We start from the raw sequence: 19,410 nt of genomic DNA on the forward strand, positions 1-19,410 counted from the left end.
TCAGCTTGCATTGTGCATCTCGGACAAAGCGTGAAGCAAACTTGGCTTATAATTGACATTCATCACATTCAGCTGTTTTCCCATTTTAGTTCCATTCGAATAAAAGTTCCGAACAATTATGTGTGCGACGTAGCCAAAAATTTATTTTTAAACCTCACTGGCCACTTTATTGGGTACAATTGTTCAACTGCCTTGCTACCTTACTTCTGCGGCATCCCAACCTGGTCTTCTCTATGGTGGCGGCTGGTTTTGGAGCTTAGTCTGGGTACACACATTCAGTAATTGTTGTTGGAAAGGATCCTTTCCAATGACAAAAGACTGAAAGATGCATGAACGAGTGCTGTGCAAACAGTGCCATTCTGCTCTATGGAAAGGGGAGAACAACGGAGTGGCACCCCGCTGCGCTTTCTCCCTTTTACTTTCATTATGATTGTTTGTCGTCCGTGGATCTGCCAGGACAGTCGCTGGGACGATGAACACTGTACACAAGTCAGATACTCTTTCGATATCAGCCCTGATGCAATTATCTGACAAGAATTATCTGACCTGTACGTAGTCTTAGACTACAGGGAAAAAATCACAGCACTATCCCCCAACATGGTAGGGTCAGTTTTCATTTATATTTATATTTACATTTATTTTTTTTTGGGCTGTACTTTGGGCTGCTGATGGTGATCCACTGTACAAGATACCTCAAGGGTTTTCAGGGTCCGATATGTTCATTTGGAATGATTTTGCCACATTGGAAATCTTTAGTGTTTGCTCTGAACACCATGATCTTTCTCTTTCATAAATTCCAAAAAAACAGCTTTTTTCTTAATTTGGTGCCATGAATGCAGCCACTTTTTTATGAATTGTGTTTGTGTAAAAGTCTTTCTGGCCATTGGAAATATTTCTACTCGCATCTTGTCCTTAGTGGCACAATATAAATTTATAATAATCCTGCTATCTTCTCATTGGGACTTCTACATCATAAAAACCTGAGAAGGTTTGCCTCCGCTTAATAAATGTAAAAAACTTTTACAGTTTCCATCATTACAAATCAGCTATTTACAATTTGATAAATATGTCTTATCTAGAATTAAAAATGTTTTCCTTTTCCCCTAGGTTATTCTGGTCCAAGTCAACCCAGGAGAAGCTTTTACAATAAGAAGAGAAGATGGCCAGTTTCAGTGCATTACAGGTAAGCTTAGGTTTTTTTATTTCACTAATAGTCAATCTTTGTCAGTTGCCTTTGGTTTTAAATACTTGTTCTTACTTCTAGTTCTGATCTTCCTTAAACACTGTGCAATGTGAAATGAAATTGGGTGGTGGTAAAAAAGCATGCAGACTTAATTGTCATTTTTGCTGTATGGAGAAAAGTATGACTGGCAGCCCTGGAGATTTTAGTGCTAAGATGTTTCTCCTAGACACCAATTAGATTCCCGCCTGAATGCTTGATGATGCTGGAAGCAGAGAAAGAGGAAGATAAACAACTTCAGGAAATACTTACCGCAGTCTTGTTCTATGCAGCCATTCCAAGAGTTTTCTAAAGTGTTCTCTGCACAGTTTTTGTACCTTATTCCCTACTTTTTTCTGTGATTATCCCAGTGCTCTTCCTAGAGGTCTGCAATCTTGTTTCCCTGGTAAATTGTAGAAAGGCTCAATTGTGGATTCACAAATATAAGATATGATATAGATGTTTGAATATTACACTGATTGAGAGCGTGCTGGAACATTGATGTGAACTCAGATAGTAAAGTTTTGCTTTGTTGTGTTTTAAGTATTAACCAGTGTTTTATATTGCCAACATATTTTGCTGTACTTTAAAAGGCCATAACCATGTCACTAACTGTCCCTTAGATATTATGCACTGTATAAAGTATAAGCTCTTATTATCTCTTATTGCTTAAAGTTGAAATGGTGTAACCTGCTCTCCTGAACGCTTCCATAAATATAATTATATTAACTGTGAGTGTGTATTTGGTAGGAGTTGAGGTTGGTTTACCTTGTCCCACGATGGCCCTTCTCAGTTGGCTGGTGCTCAGTTTTGTTGCTCAATGTGCTGGCAAATCTATGTGCAGCGTCATAGTCGGCTGCTGAATTTACTACATATTCAGTTCAGAAGTTATATCAGAAATAGTGGGCCCGACCTAGGGCACTGCTGCCTAATTTTGCTAGTCAACTGATATTTGGTGATATCACTATTGTGCCTATGACTGTCATCATTCTTTTTGTCCCTTAATGTTTTGACTTCAAAAAGCAAAGTCCTGGCTGTACCAAAATGGCATTTTTTCCTAAGACAGTGAGGAACAAGACATGGAAAGTCATAGAAATGGAGAAAAGATTATCTGCAAGGAGATCACAGGCAGTTCTGTGACTAGAAGGCTGACATGCTGAAAATATTTTTTTATATAGAAAACACACCCCTGTTACATTTTTAATTTCCTCACAATGCTGATTGATACGTAGATGAATGCAGGCCAATCATGCTGTGGTAATGCATGCATTTGCACAATGATCAGTAATGTGCATTTGTTGTGCCATTCATTCTAAATCTTAAATTGCAGTATAATGCTGCATGAACACGTTTTGGGCAGCGTATCCAAATTAATGGGTTGAACTGATAGAACTCAAGTTAATGTGTGCAGGTTGAACTATTCACTAGAGACTTAACTGGTGTGAATGGACCCTTAAATGCTTTTAATGCTCATTTAAAAGTAATAAATAAGTAGGTACACAGGTTCACTTTAAGCAGCTTTAGGGGCTTGTGTTACTGAGTGAATGTTGGCTCTTTAATGTGAAGTATATTCACAGCCGTGTTTCTCTATGCCTCAGTAGCTGTTTTTAATAAGGAGTTTTTGCTTCAAGGACATTGGTTTATACGTAGGTACTGACAGAGGGCATTAGTCATAGCTGAACTCTGCACTTTGTAATCTATCTATGTGTATAAATAACTGCACGCTTTCATTTGCTAGGGTAAAACACTGTGGGACGTGGCTGACATTTTTTGTGCTCTTACTATTGTATGAGATGGTAACTCCAGTCACATCTGGACAACAATCAAAGCGAGTAGTTTAGCTTTGACCAGATTATTGCTTGATCTAGCTCACCCAGAAGAGCTCTTTGAGTATAGCATTGGTGTTTGGCTGAATGTAAAGTTTCTTGGATTGATTAAGGCCATGCAAGGAACAAATGAAAATGTATTGCATGCACAGTTAATCATATGAAGTTGTAAGGTTATTCAGGGTTAATTAAAAAGAAGTAACCTATTCATTTAACGATTAGCCACCTTAATACAGTCCATTTTGTCCCTCAGTCTGAGACATTTTTTAAGTATTAATAAGGACCACGAATGCTGAAAATGCTCACATGTTTTCTGCTTTGCTTGGAGGTTCTGTCTAAATGTGTAAACCCTGGAGGTGAACCTAACCCTGAACCCTCTCCAAGGGAAATATGCAGCCAGTCATCTAATAGTTCTTTTGAAAATGCTGGTTGTCTGACTGTAGTTCTGATACAATACCTTTATTAAAAGTGCCCTAAAATATGTATGTTTGATATTGTGACTTTTTTTAGCATACTAGATGTATATCATTGCTTTAGCCCACAAAGCTAGGATAACTAGTAATAGCAGCCACTTACTTTTACCTTATTTTAAGGGGAAAAAGATAAATAGCCCATATGATTTTGATATATATATATATATATATATATATATATATATATATATATAATTTACACCTTACTGCAGGTTTGCTTTAAAGTAAACCTGTGAGAACAGGAATTTAGTAGGTACAGTTGCTGACATTTACGGCTCCAAAAAAGAAAGGCCTAGTGGTACTTTTCTCTGCTAGATAAACTATTACAGAATATACTCAAATATAAATCAATCTCAATATAAAAGGAGGTACATATTTTTTTTTACATAAAATTGCATGAAAATGCATTGACTCAAGTATAAATTTAGGGCACAAGGTAATAAATAAAATTGCCAAGGAAAATAACGCACATAAATACATTCATGGTGTGGGAAATAGATCAAAATCATATGGGGTTTGTCTGTTTATCTTTTTCCCCTCATTTTTTGTTAAAACATTTAGGTACCAAATATTTTGTGCATTTGAGTTGGTTATGATGGGTCACTTGCTTTTAAATGATCTTTTGTGCATTATTGTTGGCCACCAGTAAATAGCCACTTGTAAATGTGTAACAAACTTTAATAATGTCTCGGGTGGCAAAAGATGGTTACACCCCTTACATTAGGACTTAGTGCCGTCTACCATTGTGTCTTGAGAACATTAAACATTAACATTTTGCAGTTAAAAAAAAAAAAGTTGGTTTTTCCTCCAGTGTATACAGTTTATGTTGGGCCACCTACCCCCCTTATCATTACAGTGCTGCCTGCAGCGTCTTTATCCTGATAACCTACAGCCTTTCATAGTGAAAAAAGACGAAAAGCTAAACTACAGTATAGGGAACATCCAAAAATGTTTTAGCATGGTTTACCATGTCTAAACAGTACCCCTAAAATGTAGTGTATTTCCTGTCCCTTGAGTCATATCTAATGTATCAGTACTGTACCTCTGACTTCTAGTATCATACAGTTCAGAATAAGATTTGCTGATGTCACTAAAGTACCACTCAGTTTTCCTTCCAGAAATGAAAGCTATATACTTAGGGACTTACAGACAAGCTTTTCTGCTGCTCTTGGATTTTTATTTCATCATCATTTTTCATTTCATCATTGTTCACCAGTCATTATGAGAACTCCTCTGAGACCTTACACCTCTATCAGGATGATAGGTCTGAATTGAAGGAAACGTTATCTTCCAAGAGCCTAGAAGGTGACTGGTCCCTCATCCTTTTTGTAGGTACAGATTACTCCGTTCATATTATCTTAAGGTTGATAAAGTGAGAACAGCAATCCTACATGTGTTTTTCAGGTCATTGAAACTCCTGGCAGTACAATAATTTAATAGACTGGGAGCAAACATATCGGTGTTCAAGCCCGGTGGTAAGAAATTGTAGGTGGATGGCAGCCCCTGAATTGTTACTTCAGTAACCACCCAAAAATAACATTGTACATTAGAAGCTGCTGCAATCCTTATACAGCCTCCCTCATTTCTCAGTTGATAGGCATCCAGTCGATAGCATCTTGATATGCTTGTCTTTATAAATGTTAAACCCGTAGTTTATGCACACATACATATTCAACTCTTATAAACAGAGGACATGCTTATAATGTATGTGTCCATAAATTTATTTTCACTTTGTTATAAATTCTTACTATACACTTTAAATTACCTTTCCTGATTTCTAACTTTTATTGGCTATTGTTACAAGCATTGCAAGGTGTATATTCCAGCTATTTTATCAATAAATCCACTTCTGTGTCTGACGTACAAGCTTCCCTTTATCCAGTAAGAGTGCTTATAATAAATCTGGGTCATAAGGAATGGGGTTTCCCTGCACATAGAATTGGTCTGATAAACCTTAGGCATTTTTAAGGTAAAATAAAGTATTCATTTTTTTTATTAAGGTTGAAAAGACCTGGCAGATCCTTTGACTAGTGCACAGTGAGATCACAATGGATGCTTAAGCCAGAAGTCTGTTTAATCATTATGCAGAAATGCATTAAGGAAGAGAGGTCTAAATCTGCACCGTCAGAGAAATGTGGAGCATTGTCCCCCTTTTATTCATGTGTTACCGAAATAGAAACATCAGCTCCATTATGTAGCGAGTTTAGTCGGGGTTGTATGAATGAGCGCCATTTGTTGCTAAATAATCCATTCATGAAAATCTGTGCGCTCCACTTCGTGAATGGAAATGACTCATTCAGGGCACAGTCCCAAGCCTCTGCTAAGAGCCATTAAACGCTTCTTGACATCACAAGGAAAGCCATGGTATAGATGGTTTGACTGGGAGGAAATTGCCATACGTCTACAGTGAGGGAAAAAATCCTCATGCAAATCAGGATGAGTCACTTGTAATTAAAGCCTGAAAGACGAATAAACCATTTTATATGAAGAGGAGGTGACAGATTTTAGCTGCATAAAGGAAGCCTTGGTAGAACTTTTATTTTATCATGTGGGCGAAAGGGAATGATCCTATTCCTGATAAGATAGTTAACTGGTCATTAAAATTTGGAAATGCTGTACATCATCGTTTTAATTATTGGTATATATTTAGAGGGTTCCTAGTATTGCAATATTTGAAGCTTTAAATGATGATTTGAATTGCAGAGCTATGCAATAAAAATAAAAAACCTTTACAACTGGCACAATGAGGCACTCGTGACTGGCATGGCTTTATCTTCCACCTCCGCCGTGTTGAAGTAGAATTAAGGACACAGCAGTGTCCTAAGAAGCATTCAGATTCCATTATTGGGAACAGATTGTCATTTATATTCAGGGAACATTGCTAGGTGGGTTATATAGAAGGACACAATGCAGCTAGTAACGCCCTCACATTATGAAGGTGCCATGATGACAACATCCTCTGTCGTCAAAGGACCAAGGGTTGTGTCTGTGACAGCCTGCTTATAGCAGAGGGGGCTGGGTGACTCTGGGTGTCACTGAGCCTGGAATTGTACCCAATAAAATGCAAACAAGTTCAGAGGCACACAGCAGGGAGGAGAGGAGGGGGGCATCAAAGGAAAAATACAAATGGGTTTTTTGGAGTTCAGCTTTTCGTTGCCTAAAAACTGAGTTTACTAAGATTTTTAAAATTTTTTAGTGATCCGCTAGTTTTGTAAATACAGATGTTTTTTATGGCTCTATTCTTGTTGGTGAAGGTGGAAAATCCCAAAATATGTTGATTATGCACCTATTTATTGTGTATATTATTTTTATTTAGCTTTAGTCCAGTAGAATGTAATTTTTATATATATATATATATATATATATATATATATATAACCTCAAGTGGCTGTACAGTCCTGGCTGGCTGCACTCGGACCTGGTTTCACCTGTATGACAGCTCCACCTACTGGTAAAATCTGGTATTTCAGCTACCTAAGTTCATCTTGTTTTTTGAGCTTGCAAAGTGTAATTGACACCTATGTTTCCAAGTCATTCTGAATAGCATTATGTTGGCATTAAAAAAATTGCCGTTTTAGCACACTTTTTGTATGAAATAGTAGGGAACAAGAGATGGTAATCCCATAATATCTCTTTCGAACTGTGTAATTAGAATAGGCTTGAATTTAAAGATTTACCCTTGCTGTATGTTGCATTATTGGCAAAGCTTGTAGTTTACAGGTTCTCCCCATGTCTGCGTGGGTTACCTCCGGGTTCTCCGGTTTCCTCCTACATTCCAAAAACATGCAGTTAGGTTAATTGGCTTCACCCCAAACAATTGACCTTGGACCACAATAATGACTTTTGACTGAGGTAGGGACCTTGGATTGTGAGCTCCTTTGAGGGACAGTTAGTGTCACGGCTATGGATTTTGTACAGCGCTGTTGTAATATGATGATGCTATATAAATACTGTAATAATTGTTTGCTTTACACCAATGAGTTTCAAAAATAGAGGTAATGGCAACCATGGTGACATGCAGACTTTAGAAATCTCATGCACAGTATTCTCATGGGTATAAGAAACTTTAAAGTTTTACATTGTTTCTCCCACATTTTAAAGGGAAGCTTTCAAGTTAGACCGAAGAGTCTTCTGTAACTTTTTAATATTACTCAGTATTTATATGGCGCCAACATATTACGCAGAACTTTACAAAGTCAATAGTCATGTCATGTCACTATCTGTCCTTCAAAAGGGCTGATAATCTAATATTCCTACCATAGTCATATGTCTTTATTAATTTAATCTCAATTTTAGATGGAAGCCAATTAACCTAACTGCATGTTTTTGGAATGTTGGAGGAAACCAGAGTACCCGGTGGAAACCCACGCAGGGAGAACCTGCAAACTCCATGCTGATAGCGTCCTAACCGAGATTCGAACTTTGCAGAAATGTGTATTGTAGCAAAATCCTGTCTAATGAAGAATGCAGAGTCTCACTTTAGTTATGAAGATTTATTACTTCCCATGCCCCATCAATGTTTAATCTCATGAGTAAAGTTAGCTCAGTGATGAAATCATAGTCCAGCAGAAAATGTTGTCCCATAGGAACCTCCAGACAACTAGTGTATAGACAGCAATGTCATGTACTGGCAGACTAGGAGGTCAAAGAATGTGTTTATTTTTCTCACAGATGATTTTTTTTATCTGTACATGAAATCTGACAAGTAAAATATTTGTGTTTTTGTTACGTTTAATTTTGTGTTTTCTTTTCCTTGCTTGCAGCTATTGTGTATGTACTATGAATGACAAATGCCTTTAGGTTCTTTCCACATTTAGGAGTTGCTGGACATGGGAAGGGGCACACAGATCTAATTTGTCCTAAAGAGACACATAGTAGTGGGATTTGCTGATTTGTATGTCTGAGTTCATGTTACAGCTTACACAAACATGCTGTTTGCTAAATTTTTTAATATGGTGTAAAGACAAAACTATGCTTCTACCTAATTAATGAAGCTGATGCCTGGAAGTTATTTTTGTGAGGGACACTAAAAGCAACTTCTTAAAAATCATTATTTACTTTCACACCCCACTCACCCCTTACCCAAGGCAAAAGAGACAACAGGAGTATTATTATTAAACTGTATTTATAAAGTGCCAACATATTATGCAGCACTGTACCTTAAAGGGGTGGCAAATGTTGCAAGTAGTATTATGGGGCTGAAATGTAATTGCTTAAATCTGATCGTGTTTCTTTGTCCCTGTGACATCTTTACATACGTTGAAAAAGATCAATCATCAGGAGCCAGGAGGAAGAGGCCAAACTCCCTGTCATACATGACTCCCATGGTCTGCAGACATCCTGTATATAAAAATTTGCAAGCAATCCTTCATCTCTCCAATTTACTGAAATTAGAACAACCCACTCTACTGTGTTAACTCTGAAATCTAGGCCAACCTACAACTTTGCCTATACGCTTTGTTGGGTACATGTCCTAATTATTCATTATTATCATTTCCACTCTGCCACTGCTGACAGTACAATAAGTCACAAACCTTGTTTTTTGTATTATGTCAGTGCCCTTGCATTCACATTCTTAGCCCTGAAGTTAAAGCCTCCTTTCATGACTCACTAGACTGCTTTGTGTCTCTGATGAGGGTGTGTTTAGCAGACGTTAGAAATAGCATAATATCAGAAAAGTAAACTTCAGAAAAGATATCTTCAACTTACAGCACTGCCTTTCACACACTGTATCAGCACATTCCTGGACAGACTGTTTTTGCAATGAGACCACCCTTGGAAACACCCAAACATTAAATGGAGCCTAAATCACTTACTGGATGGAAAACAAATCCTTAAAAAAGGAGGGCTAATAGCATGCCGATGGGGAAGAGTGGACTCAATGATCCACTTAGTTCATTAGACACAAATCCAGATACCTGCAGCAGCTTCTACGGCTTGTTGTTTGGAAGTCACAATTGGGACTAATCTGCAGCAGATGAGAGGACTAGATACAAGTGTTAACATTTAAAGGTAAAGCTGGAGTTCAGCATTAACTTTAACATTTTGTATCCAAGTAAAAAATGTTTTTCCAATATACTGATAATAACAATAGAATATTAATAATTTTTGTGTACCAAAACTGCCAATGTCAAAAATATTGTGCTCAGAAATCTAAGACTAAAAATAAGCCATCCACAATCTATAATATTTCTAATTCCAGCACTGTCTTTACTGTAAGAGCCTATAAAACCTTTCACTAGAGCCAATGGCTTTATTTATTGTTGATGGGTCAGAGATAAGATGATGATGATAATGATGAGGTCTTACTCTTTACAACTGTACTTGGCCTGCTCACTTCTCATCTTACCATAAAGACAGCGAGGGATGCAGAGACCGTTGGGATATTATTATTATTTATAAACAGGATTTATATAGCGCCAACACATTACATTAAATAGGGGTTGCAAAGGACAGACAGATACAGACAGTGACACAGGAAGAGGAGAGGACCCTGCTCCCAAGAGCTTACAATCTAGGAGGATAAAGCTTTGCTAGTCTGAAGTAGGCCATAGTGTTTTTTTATTTTCTATACAGTTTTTAATAAACAGAAAGTGCTTTATAATCTCTTAATAATGAAAGGGGTGTTTTTTTTTAATGCAGACAGACTTTGTGCAAAGACTTCTGTTTATTGCCTGTAAAGCACCAGATAGGCTCTCCTCTCATTGATACTGACAGAAGATGACAGTTTTGCTTGTCCTTGTCTCAAACATCATACCCAAGTGTCGGCATCTTTTCCTAATAGCATGCCATTCAAGTTGTAGCACCAACTTTGTTTATTTCACTGGAATGACATCTTTCACCAGAGGCAGAATTTTCAGGTGATCATCTTTTTGAATTCCTCATTCTCTACAACACCGCTGCAGACAAATTAAGGCAGAAATCACACTACATTCAATGTCCTTTTTTTAGCTTTGCCTCCCTGCCACCTTTAAATCCCATTTAATAATATTAAATGTCTCGATGATACTTCCATTTCTATGGTGCATAGGATGAAAACCTGCAATTACTCCCCTGTCCCCATTCTGTCGCAGGGCGCCGCCATTATCCTCCTCCTTTGCTTCCTTAAGATGATCCTTGGCCATCTTGATTGGCCGTGCAGGGATAATTTAACTAACGCACAGCAGCCGGATAATTCAATTCCTACATGCACAAGGGAACGAGGGACATCACCTGTCACATTTTGCAATACCCACCTGCCTAAATTGTTCATGTTAAAAGTGGGTATGCAAAGTATTCCAAATCATTTGAGACTTTACTCAACTTCTACTTTTTTCCTCCCTTCCAAGGCACCATGGGAGAAAGATGGAAGAAAAATAAATAAATTTAGCTTGTGGGAGGGCAAACCTAACGAACATTGTTTTTTGTTTTATGGGCACCTGAAATGTGGCATACTGGTAATGAACACATACAGTTAGGTCCATTAATATTTGGACAGAGACAAATTTTTTTTCATTTTGGTTCTGTACATTACCAAAATTAATATTAAATGAAACAACTCAGATGCAGTTGAACTGCAGACTTTCAGCTTTAATTCAGTGTATTGAACAAAAAGATTACATAAAAATGTGAGGAACTAAAGCTTTTTTTTTTTTTTTTTACACAATCTGTTTATTTCGGGGGCTCAAAAGTAATTGGACAAATTAAAAAGCTGAAAATAAAATGTTCATTTCTAATACTTGGGTCAAAAACTGATCCTTTTGATCAATCTAAAGGTAAGTGATGGTGGTTGTTACAGATAGACATCCACAAAACATAGATCTTTGGTTTTAATGTAATTTGATGAAATTGTTCCTGTAAGTGATGTGTCATAAATGAAGGTTTTTTTTTACTCCTGTCATCCTAATGCCACAATATAAAGACAGATTCGTTGGACAGCAAGTAATCAACATAACATGTAGTCAATGTGAATGCCAGAAACTCATGAGTCATCTGAACGTTAGGTCTGAATAATAATGTGTGGAATAAACCCAGAGTCTTATGTAATGGTTCAGTGCAGATGAGCAGAAAAGAACCATCTGTCACCTGTAGAGTGTCCTTTCGGACGGAAACCCAGAAAGCCTTACGAGCATGCTGTGTCAGTTAATCCAGTCCTTATTACTAAATGATGAACGATATGTGATCCCTTAATGGAAGGGCACAATAAATTAACTTGTTGATTTACACAAGTTGCTTCTTGTCTTGGCTCTTGTGTTCTTTAAACTTGAAGGAAAAACAGAAGATCTTGTAATAAAGAAAAATATCTATTCATTTTTGGTATGTTTGGCCTGCCCTTTGTTAAGAATATTCAACCATTTTAATACTAATTTAAATAAAAATTTAAATTCTATTTGAGCAAAAAAAAAACAAAAACAAAAACGGTTTTCTCCCCTCCCCACTGCATCTAGCTAAAGGCTAAGTTTTAGAGTTCTTTTTTTAAATTTGTTTGCAGTTCTTCATTGTCAACCAGTCCTCAATTGTTCCAAAACCTTGGTTAGAATTGAAACAAATTGGAGCAGTACTTTATGTACAGGCTTGTGATGCGGTTGCAGTATGTTTTTTTTTCTGATGCCTTATGCAGCATCTCGAAGCGGCCTGCTTACTTACCTACATAGAATTTAATCGGACAACTTTTTAAACACTTTAACAAGTAGTTGCAAGTAGTTGAAAATTGTTTCCCAGCACTTTGTAGTACCACAGCAGGAGAACATATATCCATGATGTATTGTAACCAGACCCTTCATGAAACTATCCACAGCAGTGAAGAATGGTGATTCTTCTACAATGAAAAGGTGTGACAACGGATCTTCTTGGGCCTTTTATGTACCCACAAGTTTAGGGAGTATTTAAAGTCCTTTTTTTTTTTTAATTTGTGGGAGGGGATATTGTTTCATTTCTAACTAATCACAGATGAGTTTTAATCCAAAAGTAAATCCTCCTCTATTTATAAAATGCTCTAATGAGGAATCTGCACTGATTGCTGTGTTCTAAGTTATCCACAGCCTTTGCACAAAAAAGTCCAGTTGTACATAACCACACATTCTGCAGGTGGGCCAATCCCGTTTATTAGTACAAAGACTTCTACAGACTTACCGGTATGTGTTGACATGATTTTTTCTTCCAGTGCAAAGATTTGCAAATGTACTTCACAAAGGGAGGGAGAAAAAAAGGCTGTAATAGTAATAAAGGCTGTGTAATAATAATAACATGGCAAATGATTGTATAAATATTCACAAATCAATATGATATAAATCGTAAATTGATCTTCCTAAAAAATGTTATAATATTTAAATTCTTTGCTTTGAACTTTTTGAAGCAACTGAGCGCTTGCTATGACCAGAACCTTCATTTTTTCCGTTTTGCCTGTTATGGTTCCAGGCCCCCATTCTTTGTTCACTGAATATATTTGCAGGAATTAGCAGTGGAATGTAAATCTGTCTTTGGTGTCTGAATCGATCTAAGTAATCCTGAAGTGATCCTTTTTGTTTAACTGGCTGCATTCTGATCCTGACAGCCTAAAATACATCACAAAGGAGCAGTGTGAATAAAAGTATTGTGACTATTCCTGGCTGCCAAGTCTATTGATCCACTGCAGTCTGTTAGCGTTGTTTAGTCATGTGTCAGCGTCAGCAGCAATCTCCATTGTTTCAGCAGGCTGTGGTCTTTGTATTTGATCCTGTCATTGCCTGCGTCAGTGATGCATATCATAGCCGATGTGATGTCAAAATGTGGATGTTCAGTTAGGGAGAGCCAGTTCATCTAATGTGCTGCTGTAAAAAGCCAGCACTGCTGCCTCTCAGGGAATAACAGTGAATGATTCATCCCTGTTCACATTAGCCTGATGCTAAGTATAGAACCATTCAGGACCCGCACATCCGCATGGATTAGTATCTCCGCTTACTAAATTGAGGGTGCCAAAACTGCTTAGCTAAATAAAGAGGAAAGACACAAACAAACATCAAGTAAAAACATCACTGGGCATAGTAAATATATTTTTTTAACATACACTTAACTAATAATGTAAAATAATTAAGTTTTTCATTCAGGTATATATGTAGGGCACCAATCCAATCCATTCTGCTTTCTCAGTAATCTGATGATCCAGGAAACCACTTATTTACCTATTTATATTACAGGAAACTTATTCCTAATCACACCCACTCTCATATTAACTGCAAAATGTTTGTTTTCTCTGAACACCATTTACTTTCAATGATAAAAGACGGATCCAGGGTTTACAAAATCCTGCCTTCTAAACATATGTAATTTTATTTCTTCATTACCTGTCATATACAGGTAGTGCCCAGTTAACATACGAGATAGGGACTGTACGATTGTTCAGAAGTTGAATTTGTATGTAAGTCGGAACAGGTACATTATTTATTAAATACAATTAGGACAGATGTTTGTGTTAACATATTAGGCAGCGTGGTGTCAGTTACTGTATAAAGTCCTCACTGTGAGTTATTCACAAACAAAAACAAAATCTTTATGAAGCCTAGACATTCGTTAACTTCTGGAACAAGCTGTGCTTTGATATGCAAAAAGAAACAACTGCAGACTTTGTCTTGGTCATTAAAGAGTTACAAGAGGCTGCAGAAAGAGCTCGACCCCATTCTGTCATGGGTGCCACCATCTTCTTCCTTTTCTTCCACATTCTGATTTTCAGCCATCTTGATTGGCCAGGCTAGGATGACGCAACTCCTGCACAGGTGCATGGCAGTTCATTAATTCCCGGAATACACATAAGAAGCCTGGATTGTTTTGTATCCCTGGTAACCAACGCTGAGCTGCGCATGCAAATCGTGACAAAAAAGTGGCGATCAGGCATGTAAGAATACTGCTAAAGGGACATGGCCTGTCCCTTAATGCAATAAAGACCTGCTTGATGCCAACATATTACAGTGGAACTTTCCAGTCTAGTTTTCAGTATATCATGCCATTGCTTAGTACATGACTCGGAACACGCAGATGAGTAGTTCTGACTTTAATCTGACTTCTCTTTTCAAAAGAAAAGTCATCATTCATAATTAACATTGACTATTCTTCTCAGTGCAGTAAATGTTCTTTCTGATTATGACACTGTGCCTTGGCAGTAATAGATACATTTTTCCTTATAAGAACATCCACATTTCTATCCACAGATCTGTTCCACAATTTGCGTTAAAATCCATGACGGTCTTCAATGAAAGGAACTCGTACTTTCTAGCACCAGCTTAACGCGTATACAAAACCCAATAAAAGAAAATGTAGTATGCCAATATACAAGTCCTGAGATGTGGTAGCTGCATTAGGCTTCAGTTTAAGAGCCATGAGCTTTTCAGCAAGTAAAGAAAATCATCTCTTTTTTTTTTTTCTATTGTGTAAACTACTAGTTTCATCAGGCCGTCCATTTTACAAAGACAAGACAATGGGCATGGGTCATCAATCGGAATATCTAACATTCATTCAACAAAAAGCACTTCTTGGCAACCATCAGCCAAAAAAAATTAAAAAGCTCCCCGTTGATTACTATTATAAAAACTAGCAGAATCATTCTGTTTATATGTTTATTAGGACAATAAGATGATGAGAGATGCAATCTGGTTATCTGTTTATATGACCCAGCTAAAGACTCCCGCCATGGTGATTTAGGTCAGCGGTCGCCAACCTTTCGGACCTCATGGACCACTAAATTCATCATTTTAAATCCCGCAGACCATTATTATGAGTTTTTTTTAAAAGATAAATACATTTGTAAAATAATGATCTTCCTAATGGTGCCTGATAAGGACTGCGGAGGCTCTGATTCATTGATCAGCTCACGATTAGGTGAAGTATTACTATTGTTACTATTATCATTAGTTGTATTATCTTTGGTATTACTACAGAAATGCAAAATATTTGTTTACTTTTTCTCATTATGGGTTTATTTATTTGGAATCTAAGACTAAACAAGAAATGATAGTTATCAAAGCCAAACTAATTGATATCATTAAGTACAACAGTTAAAGAAAATACACAGTTTTAAGGTCACGCTTACCTAAAAGAGCATCTGAGAAATAAATAAAATAAAACAATCGGATGAGAATCAGTATTCCCGGAGCAAGGTGACTGTTGTAATGATGGAAAAAATACTGAAGCGTGCGGTTCCCTCATACAACTTAAGACTACACTGACGTCACACTGCGTCTCCCTTGTTTTTCCGTCTCTAGTACAGTTTGTGAATTTAGTGCAATATAAATATACAAATTAGTTAGAATATCATTTTTGTTTTAATAATAATAGCACATGAAAATTGCAAATATTATCCAAATTTTTCTCGCAGACCAAAGGTTGGCGACCACTGATTTAGATTTTAGTTGAGACAGCTGTTATTGTGTAATTCATTTACTGTTAATTTATTGTGTGTGTGTATATATGTATGTGTATATATATGTATGTGTGTGTATATATATATATATATATATATATATGAAACTGTATATTGTACACATACATACACCTTGCAGCTTTCTCCCAGGACTTGGAATTATTAAACCAAACTTTACTAAACATTGTTTTGATGGTGTTTAGAGTGACCATATTTTGCAGTGTGTCCCTGAAAACAAATGATAAAATCCTGATTATCTGCCAGATGTTTGTTTTCTCTTTTGATATTATAGTTGTGATTGATTGTTTACTATATACAGGAGTATTGCAGACTTTCAGCTGGAGCAGAGCAATGTGTCTTCCTGCACTCCTGGTGCACCCTGCACTGTCATGTGACTTGGTCATGTGGTACACTGGCTGCCTTCCCTTTATTCAGCCTGCTAACGTGTGCCCTGCATTTCCTGGACTGGTGCTATTTTGCTACAGCTGTGTACAGCTACAAACATGAGTGGTAAGGACAGAGGCAAGCTATTTAAATACACAAGTATCTAGCAATCACATGTGTGAATGATAAGAAAACTGCATAGACACAAAGACTGCTTGTTTTTTTATATTGCACAGCTTCCATATGGTATGGAGGTCTGCCTAGGCAGAGTATATGGTAGGTAGAATATATGGGGGATCCTATAGCATGTGTGCACGTGTGGAAGAGATGATCTGGTAAGGTGCTTGTGTAATGCAGACCAGCAGCTGTTAGGGAATGATCAGCAGTCATCAGTGGTGTAGGATTTTCTGCTGAATGCTGCTTGCATTGTACTGAATCTTCTGACTCACTCATCTGATTGCTGAATCACTCAGCCCTTCACTGATGTGCTTTGAAGAGAAAAATGACATTGTTTCCATCTTGTCTGCAGTGCAGAGTTAACAAATCCAGCTAAATGTCAGGTCTCACCTGTGCAAGGTAGCAGTTTAGCCATCACTGTGACAGATGCAGTAACCCTTTCAGTGCTGCTGGCTAGGATTTCATGTAGCCACTGTATGTAATGTCAAATACATTCCTTCATGTTTTGTGATGTGTTACTATTTTACTGGTGTCTAACTTTATTTTTTATTAATATTGGAGTACATATTTGTAATATATGTGCAGCAATGTCCCTAGAATTATTTTCTGTGACTTTCAAATTTTTTTTTTTACGTCTGTCATTCCTTATTATTTATATTATGTTTGTGTGTTGTGTACAAATTTGTCTATTCACTTTCTACAGCTATACCCAACCACAGGCTTCTGTGGATCACTAGGGTTCCTCCAGATGTTGATGGGATGGGATAATAGACCTCCCATTTGATGGTGCTTGGATAGTTCCGGGTCCAATGCCACCTGACAAAGCTATGACATTCGTTACACCAATAGTCTTTTTAGCTGTTTGTAGGGATGGCATTCTGACCACTACTGTGATAACAGGGACAGCTTCCCAGTTGCCACCGATGTAAGAGACAAAATTTTTATTAACCCCAAATAAATAATTTTAGCAAAGGTTCCCAAAGACCAGAAAATCATTTCCTGGGTTCCACTTGGGTAAAAAGATTGAGAAAGGTTGTTTTGTGGCTGTGATTGTATATATGGCAGACAGTAATTTTACCTTCTTATAAGACTGTAGAGATCAAAGTAAAAATCTCTATATAGTGTGCAAATTTATTTTTTTTTAGTTTGGAAGGAGGAATCGCTTTGCAGCAAATAAAGGCTATCTATAATGTTTAATAGGTAATTAGGACCTGCAGACACTTCATCTGCCCTCAGGAAAATGAAAGCTTCAGCGTGGCACACACATCTGTATGCAAAGCTTTACTCGGCCTGCAACGTGGCTGAAGAGGTTGGATTAAATAGCAGAATGTAGGAGGGACTTTTTTAATCAGGGCACCAGAAAGTTGTGCAAACAGTCATCTCAGGTCTATGGGCAAGATACATGGCCTTCATATGTAAAGCCCAAATAAGTCTACCCAATGTTTCTTTTTTTTTTTTTTTGGTTTTGTTTTGTTTTTTGTCTGTAGACGTATTGGGCTTACTTCCACTTACTTCCTTTAACAATTTGTGTGACCGCCCAAAAGCAAACATTTTGCAAATTGAGTCAGGGCCAAGTCAAAAAGTCAGAAACCTGAATTATATGAAGCCCAAAAATTGTCTGGTTTTTACCCAAACACAACAGCCATCTGGTTAGATTTTGGAGGCCTCAAATATAGCTTCAGATGTGAGTCATCAGTTTGGTTCATCGATAAAGATTGTTTTATAGTTTGCTAATGGTTTACAATTCACTTGGACCTTTCTTTAAGTTGGCAGTAATTTTTTTTAATGCTTTTTTTCTATATCCTGTGGTACCTTGATACTGCACAATTCCAGCTCCAAATGTTTGCAGATGCAAACTATTTTATTCACTGTGAGAAAAAACATATCGATTTAATGACTTATTGGCATCCTCCTGCCATATTAACGTTCATCTTTGATGACCATGTAAAAATTTACTGTTTTATTGTATTAGAAAAGGTAAAATCTGTATAATGAAATCACTTGTAATCTCCTATGAAGAGGTAACCGTGCTATTGAAGCATAAATTATAAATTAAGGTGCAGCTGCACTACAACATATTTCTCTTTTACTTTTGTGTTTTATTTTGTTCCTTATTCCAGTTTTTTTAATATAAAGTATATGGTAATATTTTACTAGAAATGTTCCTGCTGTTAATGATCTCTAACAGATTGTATTAGTCAGGGCAGATGTAAACCCATTATGGTAAGAAATAAATAATATACTTGCAACTAATTTGCTTTGCTGAAATTATTTGGGATGTCCAGGACTAAACTGGCATTTGAGACCTTGACTTTGGTCCAACTTTGAAGCTTGGGCATTGTCAACTCTCTTTCCCACTCTCTGAATGCGCACCACTCTAGGGGGTGTTGAAGTGCAGCAAAAGTTCCTGTTTTAAAAATGTAGGATCAAGGAGAGTTTTGTTTCAGAATTGGACAGGTGGTGTCATTTCTGCAGGAAGCATTCTTACTACCTGCCTGATCACTGTCCCTTCTGTCAAAATCTCCTGAGCTGTGCAATGTGCAACAACAACATACAAAGGAGCCAGGTAAAAGCTGCAGTGCTGGAGCAGGGGAGACTTGGGAGAAATGAAACACCAGCAAGGTGAATACACTGACTTCTGTTGCAGGGAAGTTCTGGTTTTACAGTTTTGATCCTGTGAAAATGTTGCGGCCTTTGGATTTCTTCATTTTAAAATATTATTGTTTATTTTTACTGTTGTAAAGCAAATGATAAAAAAGTTTAGAAGTCTGATATATTTGTAGAAACACCTCTGTAGATGGTTATTGAAACAAAATAAGTGTTTAATGAAACAAAATCTTCTTCTCCTAGATTGTAAGCTCTTCGGGGCAGGGTGCTTTCCTCCTCCTGTGTCACTGTCTGTATTTGTCTGTCATTTGCAACCCCTATTTTGAGTGCAGCTCTGTGTAATATGTTGGCGCT

General features: G+C 37.1%; 1 protein-coding gene across 1 annotated transcript in view; it reads left to right on the top strand.

The window, feature by feature from the left end:
- The window catches only part of FNDC3A (fibronectin type III domain containing 3A), a 110,308-nt gene that overhangs the window by 58,366 nt on the left and 32,532 nt on the right, over window positions 1-19,410 (top strand). The window contains exon 3 of the mRNA XM_072398651.1: window positions 1,108-1,183. Within this exon, the coding sequence (XP_072254752.1) occupies window positions 1,108-1,183 (76 nt within the window). The remainder of the gene's footprint in view (window positions 1-1,107; window positions 1,184-19,410) is intronic.

This window comes from Pyxicephalus adspersus, chromosome 1, assembly GCF_032062135.1.
Source record: "Pyxicephalus adspersus chromosome 1, UCB_Pads_2.0, whole genome shotgun sequence".
Taxonomy (NCBI): Eukaryota; Metazoa; Chordata; class Amphibia; order Anura; family Pyxicephalidae; genus Pyxicephalus; species Pyxicephalus adspersus.